General features: G+C 31.6%; 1 protein-coding gene across 1 annotated transcript; it reads left to right on the top strand.

Annotated features, from left to right (window-relative positions):
• Nucleotides 1-2486: 2486 nt before the first annotated feature.
• LOC148601928 (uncharacterized) lies at nt 2487-3385 on the top strand. Its single transcript, XM_088554445.1, has 3 exons — nt 2487-2549; nt 2850-3026; nt 3302-3385. The coding sequence occupies exons 1-3, from the start codon at nt 2493-2495 to the stop codon at nt 3383-3385; spliced, it is 318 nt and encodes a 105-aa protein (XP_088410571.1). The 5' UTR covers nt 2487-2492.
• The last annotated feature ends 6702 nt before the right edge of the window (nt 3386-10087 follow it).

Here is a 10087-nt window from a genome sequence, read left to right as displayed (position 1 = left end):
GTTATAGCGGTAATCAAAAGAATGTAGGTACCAGTATCGTATTGCATATCCCTGAGCAGGTGTACGTCAAAACATGGATGCTATAAAAATATAGTGCATTTTCTTTCTGCCTCTCTACAAACTAATATTTTGTCAAAAGATATGAACAATGACTTATAAAATAGAGCAAACATCACACTGTAAGATGAAGAACTTTTTTAAAAGAAAATCTAACATAATATCATAAAAATGTTCCACTGAAAAGGTTGGTTTGGTGAGTGCAAAACGAAAGTGAAAGTAGGGAAAATGGCTATTTATAGTTCGAGACTACTTTTCTGTCCGATCTTCGTGGACTCACCCTATTTTCTTTGCGGGAAATTATTTTTTCACATGTCCTTAGAAATGCTACATAAGTGAAAGTTTTATTGAATCAATTTACATATTTTTTAAAAAATCCTAAAAATATGCACTTCACTATAGAAGTCTATGGGAAAATTAATACGATACTGAGACCTAGTAAGCCAGTTTTTCAAGTAAAGTTGGATATTCAGCAAGTGGTCTTTACCAGCTGAAAAAGTAGTACCCCAATGCAGGTAACACTTTTATGATGAATTAGCCAACTTTTGAACCTGATTTTTTATGGTAGCTCTGGTTTTTTGCATTTATGGTTAATCTTTACCAAATTTGGAAATGCATTTTGTTTTCATGAATTTGTATAATATCAGTTCAATAAAATTATTATCTTGACTGTTTATGATGAGCATATCTATATTCATGTAACCTAAAGCAAGTAATACTCCTGCATAAAGGATAGTTTTCAAGTTACAACACATTTTAAGTATGTGGTTAGGACTTGAAAATAGTCATTTTCCATACATTGCCTCTTATATATGAAAAAATGAATATTTTTTTTATTTTTTGTTTTTCTTTCAAATAAATAGCTAAAATGAGTTGCCATATAACTGTGTGGTTGATTTAAACACAGAAATGTCACAAAAGTCAACAGCCAATTATTTAGTGGACTTTTTTTAGTGGTTCAAATGGACAGATTCTAATGCGGCAAGAAAAATAAAGGTGTTTTTTCATATAAAAACTGAATTTTTTCAAAAAGTATCTAAAGCAGACAGTTGTTATTATAATATTTATACCAATAAACTATTTTTCTTGCATCATAGCTATCTGTTTTAAAGAAAAAGTCCTTTTCCTGTCATATTGAGGTACTTTTGTATCTGCCTGGGGTACCAAAATGGCTTAAAATCTGTATTTTCTGCATATGAAAAGCTATATTTTTTTAAAACTATGATATTGGTATAATTTTTTTTGGATTTATTATAATTGAAATGACCATATCTATAGTTTAAAACAGTTGGTTGTACCAGTCATTATACTTTACTTTAAACAAGAGGCTCCCTTGAGTTAAAGACAAAAACGGAGGTTCGAATATTAATATTTCCATATATGGAAGTCACAAGTGGGGATTAAATAATGATTTGGAACTCATAGTACAGCTCATGTATCTACCATGTCAGAATAAACCACAAATTTGCTTAGTTTGACTAATGAAGCAGCTTTTTATCAAAAGTAATATTTTCTGGCTAACACTGAGATATTAGTCTCATGCCTGGAATAGGGTACCTATATAAAAATTTTAATAGAAAACTCATGTTTATAGCAGGGCAATGATGTTCTGAATTTTCAGTATGAAAATGAATACTCTAGCAGAAAAACAACAACTTTTATGATTATATTGAAATGTTTATTAGTAATAGGTACCAGTATCGTATTGCATATCCCTGAGCAGGTGTACGTCAAAACATGGATGCTATAAAAAATATAGTGCATTTTCTTTCTGCCTCTCTACAAACTAATATTTTGTCAAAAGATATGAACAATGACTTATAAAATAGAGCAAACATCACACTGTAAGATGAAGAACTTTTTTAAAAGAAAATCTAACATAATATCATAAAAATGTTCCACTGAAAAGGTTGGTTTGGTGAGTGCAAAACGAAAGTGAAAGTAGGGAAAATGGCTATTTATAGTTCGAGACTACTTTTCTGTCCGATCTTCGTGGACTCACCCTATTTTCTTTGTGGGAAATTATTTTTTCACATGTCCTTAGAAATGCTACATAAGTGAAAGTTTTATTGAATCAATTTACATATTTTTTAAAAAATCCTAAAAATATGCACTTCACTATAGAAGTCTATGGGAAAATTAATACGATACTGAGACCTGTAATCCAGGGACAAAGACTAGACATGGAAAACAGACAGAATCTATGTCAACCCGTACCTTCGGCAACTCGTACCCAACAAACTCGTACCTTTTCCAACCTTTCTATATATTTATAACAAAATAGATAATGCGTGTAAAATATACATTTTAGGAAATAAAATATACATTTTGGGAAATAAAATAAACATTTTGAGAATTAATACATAGTCTATATTTTTATAATATATATGGCACGTGTTTGTGTACATGCTTTCATCACTGCAAACAACACCAAGATGGTTCCTCTTGCCTTTGTATTGATGTCCAGACGTCGGAAGATAGACTACATTCCTGTAAGTAATTTAAGCATATATACTAATGAATTTCAGGTCTTACACTTACACTTCAAATTCTGATGTGATCAATAGTGATGAGGTATTAATTTACCAAAATGGCCGTCTACACAACTAAAATATACTAGTATACGATTAACATTATAATAAATACTATGTACAGAGTAAATGTAAATGAGACAATATTCAGAGTAAATGTAAATGAGACAATATACATAATAATTAAGCAATAGCATATCATAGCATGAAGCAATACTCATTATTTCTATATTGTTCTTATCATTTCTTATTATATTTCAGGTATTACAGGCTTTGACAGAACTTCTTGCTCAGCCAGCAGTATGTGGTTTCGTTGCTGACTTTGAGTCTGGTTTATGGCAAGCACTTCGTGCGGTGTTTCCAGGCAAGACCATCAACGGCTGTCTTTTCCATTTTACACAGGCTGTGTTTCGACATGTGCAGGAACTTGGACTTCAGGTAAATAACTTAAAATTCATACTTTCATAAAAAGGATAACATAAAACATCGACAATGTACGACGCAATCAACAACATTTGAATTTTGTACAACACTGCGTGGACATTTGTATGTTGCACACAAATCCGAAAACATGACTAAGAGCACGAAACCCAAAGTTCCAAACCAGTAATGCCAAATGAATGATATAAACATCAGAGCTTTGCATGCATGATTAAATTTTGACGATCTGTTGTGTTTGTACATGTTAACTAAATATTCTTTTTCTTTTTCAGCCAGCTTATCGCCAACAAGATAGTATCTTCAAATACATCAGGAAGTTGATGGCCTTACACAAACACGTGCCATATATATTATAAAAATATAGACTATGTATTAATTCTCAAAATGTTTATTTTATTTCCCAAAATGTATATTTTATTTCCTAAAATGTATATTTTACACGCATTATCTATTTTGTTATAAATATATAGAAAGGTTGGAAAAGGTACGAGTTTGTTGGGTACGAGTTGCCGAAGGTACGAGTTGACCTGTACCCAACAGACATACACAACAAAGAATATTTGGCAACTAAAATTATAATACAAAGAACTGTAGCAATATCATTATTCTGCACGACTCCCATTTGAGTAAAATATGACTATGTTATCAATATTGCTACAAGTAGCCGTATGTATGGTGTCTTACACATCAGAAACACAGTCTGACATGTACCTCCTACAAATGTTAACAATTTTACTTATAAAAACGACCCTATAATAAGCACTTCTTCCCTTCACCTAAAAAAAATGGAAGCAATCCACTTGAATTTATGGTTTAAAATGATGACAATTACTGAAGACATTTTGAAACTCGGATGCACATCTAAAATACCGAAGTACTCAGATACTTTGAAAAGGAAGGGTGCAAGTCGGGATTCCTCAGAAATGGGGAGTGCTAGGATATTATTTACCATTTTTTTTGGTGAATTAAAAACAACTTTGATAATTTTTGTCAGCTCTGATTTGATATATTATACTTATACCCTTCAAATGTGGCCAGTATTGTAATGATATATGTCCTAAAGCATTATACTAATTGTCATGGATTGATATGTCAATTGGCCGAAATGTCCGGCATTCATAAGGAATTATTGGCTGTCATGGTCCGAAATGTCTTTGGGTCGAATTGTCCGACACAAGAAAACATTATGGTTCTTATAATTTGCGAAACGTCTTAAAAGATTTCTTTAATTTAGTTTCGCTTCATTCTGTTTTGATTTGTATCGTTTAATTATGTTCTTATTACGATTTGATTCATTTTATCGAATTGTTTCGTTTCAATTCTTGCTTTTATCGATTATATTCGTTTCGTTTTTGTTTTGCAATTTTCTACGACCCGAGAATTATAGGTAATATTGATAACCTAATTTTCATAAACATCTGGGCGCCATACAATCTCCGAGCAGCAATATTTCAGCCATATTCAGACGAGGTTGGTAGCTCCCTGTACTAAAATCATTCGCTTAAAAGTAAGATTTTCAAGAAGAAACAACAAAAAACAAAAATTAGCCAAACAGTTTTATTCTTCAAAGATCATACATGGACCTAGCACTCAATGGGGCGTTATTAATTCTTATACAAATTATGTAATCATGGGCAAAATGAGGCGGGGCTTATCCACCATGACAAAATGGCGGACTGAGCATGCGTGGCAGAGGTGTTTGTTTGACGTAGAAGATACAAAGACCTCGGTTTCGGAGATTGGGCGCCATACTGCAGTCTTTTATGCCCAACCCCATCTTGGAAAATCTATGGTCCGATTTGTATTTAATTTTCGAAACTGGCGAATATTTTCCGAGACTGGTTTGGCTCTCAATCGCGTATATACAAGAATACGCAAATGAGGCTGACATTTTTCTGTTTTTCAGCTCCTGAAAATTAAGGTACAAACGCAGGAAACTAAAAGCTTATGTGAAAGGTTACTGACATTCACCCTAATTAAAAACCGCTGCACTCCGGAAATGCTTTCGCATCAAAATGAAGTTCTACTATTATAAAGCTTAATACAAAAAAAACAACAACAACAACAAATAAAAACAACTCCTCTTTTTGGAGTGCACGCGTGCACTTAAATTATGTTCTACATTAGAATAAATCAGCATGGTGTTATTGCCATCCGCTAATATTTTATTTTTACTTGAAGCGAACAACAACATAGAGTTGTTAATATGAATAATATTTTCTTTTGTTGTATATGCACTAAATAATATTGCGTAAACATTTTTATACTATTGTAGAGCGATGTATTCCCATTCATCTGCACTTAAATATTTTTAAGACTATAATCAAATTGATTATTAATATATAGGTGCATAATCACTTATAAGTCGAAAATAAATCTGACAATAACATATTCCGTCACCACAGTAACTGGTAATGCAATGGTTATGACTTGCTACAGGCATTTGATCGAAATGTTTTTTTTTAAATCTAGATTTTACAGCTCGCCAAACCTCCTGCTTCCGTTGCAGCGTTTGCATGATAAATGCCATAATCGATAAATCAGTCATCACATAATTAAGAGCCAAATCCATCGCCAAGGGGTTTTCTACCATATGCTGTACAAGGAACGAATTTTTTTATAATTATTTTGAAAATTTCTAATGCTTCAAATTTCGAAAATAAATATGATAAGTAAAATCAGATATAATCTCATATAACGAGACTTTGTCATTGTACTTGATATCAATCAAAACAAAATTAAATCAGAATGCTTTGAATTTGTTTTGCAAAGGGCAGCATTCTTAAAACAAACCGGTCCAGAGTATTCATATATATTAATTTACACCAAGGAGGTGCAGGACAAATGGGAATTCAGACTCATATGCAAGTGATTTGATTTGTTTCCTTAATGTGTGACGCGCTTATGTTGGAGTTTACATTTAATCAGTCTATTTCATAAAGACGCCTGCAGTGAATTATCTTTATCGTTAACCCATGATCCTTAAAGTGGCTGCATGCCATACTTTCACCTATTTCCATCCTTCAGATGACTGCAGGATATATATATATTCGAAAAAGTTACTGCAGCTGCAGGTTACGCTTATAATTATATTGTTTAGGTGCCAGTTATGGTGGTGCCAAGTACACACTCATACTTGCCAAAAACAGGTTTTCATAGAAATTAGAAATTAATTTGTATAAGGGAGCTGCATTATCACTATGAATTCGTACTGATATACAGGGAATTTCATTATTGTCATTTATATTTTTGTAGGTCACACACATACAAGTGCATATCTATTTCTGCAGGTCGTACATATAATAATCAATATAGTTAAAGTGCATGTAGATAATACGTATGATTATTCATATCGCAGTAGTCACAGAAGGTCATACGTATAATAATTAATATAGTAAAGATGTCTGTTAGTCATACGTACGTATGATTATTTATAACGTAATGGTGACTGCAGGTCACTCATATATACTTATTTGTATCATCACTGAGCCTGTAGGTTATAAGTTTTATTATTTATATCGTAACGGTCACTGTAGGTCATACATATGATGAACTGTGTCATAACAGTGCCTGTAGAACATTCGTATGATTACTGATATGTAATGGTGACTGTAGGGCATACGTATGATTGTTTATATCGTCATACTTTTACTTATTTTTTTTTTTGTAAAGGTTTGTAGGTCACAACTGCACTGATGACATTTTTAACATTTCTTTACAGGACTACAATGGTAATTCAATATTTAGCCGAGTCACTTTTTAAAACGAGATTTAACATACATCTATTTATGGTGGTGATTATTTTCCAGATTAAATGAAACATATTATTTTGTAGGTAATTCTAATAATGGTTAAACCATTGATTTCCAAGATCTAATAACAGCATAATCAATCTTACCATAAGATTTCCGCATCGTCTGTACAAAGTCAGTTACAAAAGGTATCAAAACAAGTTATTTTTATCATTTTTTTTCAGTCATTTTAAGAAAACAAAGAAATACATTCAGTAATTATAATGTACGAGATCAGGTGGTGTCCCAAATCTAAAATCAATATTTGTTTGGTTTTAAGCAGGTTTCTGTTTGTGATAATGACCATTATCTGAAATGACTTCATATGTATAAGAATAACATTTGGAGTATTATTAAGATGTTGCCTACGCCATAAACACCCAAATAATAATTGGTGAATCATTGATCTAACCTTTACGAAAGTCGAAAATGCCCCTTCCTTGATTAACCGAAACACTCTACTTTGTAGTTTCACTATTTCTTTTCTTCTTTCATTCAATATTATTTCAGAAAATCGTAATTGTTTATTATTTATATTTTAGTAGTAATTATGACGCTTCCATTATTTTTCATTTGACATGTATTAAGTATATAATATCTAAGATGGATTGATATAAGACTAAACTGAAGGTAAAATATTTTATGGCTCTTTTATTATTATTATTTTATTTTCGTTGTTGCCTATTTTCCTAATCTTATATGATAGATGTCATCGTATACATACAAGTACGTTCTACCACACATTCTATATACAATATCATATATCTGTTGTAACCGATTTCCCTTTTTGTTCTACAGAAAAATCAAGAGTTACACATCAGATTGAAGAAATGAAAGGCAAAGCTTTTAAAATACGTACTTCACTATTAAAAGTTACAGGTAAAGTATGTTGACAAATGTAATTATTACTATAGATTCGATGTGATTTGTGCATGAATCAAAGATTAATTTTTCGTCAGCAGCCTTTGAGCTAAGTTTTCATATGAAGATTTATAACTAAATTGTGTTCAAGAAGTTCTCAAGAACAAGAAAACATAAAAATAAAAATAAGAAGCAATCTCCCACAGCGGAATCTTCTCACTTAGTATTATTGAAGCCCCGTGATAGAACAGTGTGAAGCCTTGATGTACTTGGATTCCGAATTTTTTATCACGATTTTTTATCACGTCAATATTCCGTATATTATTGCAATCATATAGTTTCGGTCAAGCAAGACTTACTGTTTCGGTGGATGTAAAAGTTTGTTTGTTGAGTATGTATATCTATTTACCCAATTTGAATTTTTAAGTATGCTTAACCCGGTTTTATGGGTAATGTATGCAGCGATCCAGGAAATTATCTGAGTTCGTTAGCCAAGTGTAGAGGACAAAGCGATCAAAGAAGCTCTGAAGACATTCTTTTGGGTCATATTTCATTACTGGGTCATGAATATAGTAAACCAACACCAGGCATCGGCGATAGCTTCTTCGAGGCTGCAAGTGACCAGCTGGATAGTTGGATATTCAAACAAAGTGCTAAGGATCTACGTAAAAATCCAGTGTCTTTTTGTAGACAAAATTCAACAATACAGGTCATTGCATTTCGTGTATAATCTTTTATCAGGAAAGTGATACTGATTAAATTTTTCATTAATTACACAAAGTCTAGTAAACTATCTATTTTAAAATACTAAGAACAAAGTGCTTCATATACCAATAGAATACGTTGTAGAAGGCTTTGCAGAGTTTTATTTTTTACATAAATATTTTTAATATTTTGTTTCGTTTACAAATTTAGCTTTATCTCCTGGATGCTTATCCTTTATCTTTTCTACTAAGACAAGTGTATATAAAGTAAGCCAGGCTCTGCCAAACAGTCAAGTTAATACATTATTTATGCTATCACTTCATAATAAAGCCTTTACTTTTTTAAAGAGAAATGATGGTTTGGTTGAATTCAAAGACTTTGTGGAAAATGGTGATTTAACGTTATATCTGGAAAGAATGTCCAGAAATGGCGAGTGGGCAGATCGTGTAATGGTGATGGCAATGGCCTCATACCTTAGAATTGAAATACTGGTGATTACAAGTACTCCAGATTCAAGTATAGGCAACATCATGATATGGATTAACAGTGGTAATTCCAGCAACGACGTTTTGATGTTACGCCATATTTGTGAAAATCATTACCAGTCTTTGAGACCCAAGCAAAATCACTTAGGTTGGTTTTAACGTTATTTCGTTTGGTTTTTTTTTCGTTTTTTTGTTTGTTTTTTGTTTTTTTTTTTTGTAATATTATTTGGTTCAAAAGCATTAAAAACAAATATCATTTTAACCAGACGTTATCAAGATTATATTCCTTGTAATTGAAGAAGACCGTATTTCTTAGTGCCCTAAACAGCGTCTAAATGTTAAATCATGTGTGTGAAATATATAACATAGGTATTAATTATACAAACGTTATTCCAATTCAGCAGTAGCATATTCATGAGACTTGGGTTTTAAGTGGTATAATTACAAAGTGTTCAGTACCGATGTCTTTTGTAGTTGATAAACATGCTGAAACTCAGGAATATCAATGTGGAACAGAAATCAAAGGTAAGTTTTTTTTTCTTTTTAAAAAGCAGAAAGTTCAATAATGAAAAAAAAATATTGAAGCACACTACACAACCGTCATTAATTTGGATAAACTTGTATCCCTACTATTTTTCATTTTACTTTCAAGAAGGTATATTATTAGTGCTAAACCCTACTGTTTACTGGGATCTGAAATTATATCATAGATAATTCCAAAAAACTACTCAACAATGTATAATGTCTATAATGAAAACTTGTTTCTAGGATTGGTAAGTACATTGTAATCACTACTGTAGCCTACCACACGGATTTTAGTAAAATTCAAATGGCTTAGTTAATTTTTAAAAACGTCTTTCGGTCACATTAATATGTTAAGATACTGTCATTTAGAAATCACGCAGTTCCTATGATTTGGTGGGCACATAGTTAATTTTATCCTTTTTCAAATTTTTGCTCCAGTGTGATGTTTGTATATGTATGTCAAAAAGTAAACAGATTTTCTAAAATTGACAATAGATGCCCAAGAAAATTATTTCTTAAGTCCATAAGACAGCAACTAAATTTTGTGTAGAATAAAAGACTTTTTCATCAATTCCAATGCTTTCTTTGTAATTCTTTTTACTTTCTATTTAACCGTTGCAGTTACTCAAAACCAACATTCACGTTTGAAAAAAAACATGCATGTGTAATATCAAAATGAATGCAATTTTTT

Source organism: Perna viridis, chromosome 12, assembly GCF_037379345.1.
Source record: "Perna viridis isolate PV_CMFRI_1.1 ecotype Kerala chromosome 12, ASM3737934v1, whole genome shotgun sequence".
Classification (NCBI taxonomy): Eukaryota; Metazoa; Mollusca; class Bivalvia; order Mytilida; family Mytilidae; genus Perna; species Perna viridis.
This window is presented reverse-complemented; position numbering and strand designations above follow the sequence as displayed.

What these genes read in the sequence shown, in the direction of transcription:
- LOC148601928 (XM_088554445.1), top strand. Translation starts at nt 2,493, where the DNA reads ATGGTTCCTCTTGCCTTTGTATTGATGTCCAGACGTCGGAAGATAGAC. An exon ending in GGAAGATAGACTACATTCCT is followed by an intron (nt 2,550 to 2,849) that starts GTAAGTAATTTA and finishes ATTATATTTCAG; the next exon opens with GTATTACAGGCTTTGACAGA. An exon ending in TGCAGGAACTTGGACTTCAG is followed by an intron (nt 3,027 to 3,301) that starts GTAAATAACTTA and finishes TTTCTTTTTCAG; the next exon opens with CCAGCTTATCGCCAACAAGA.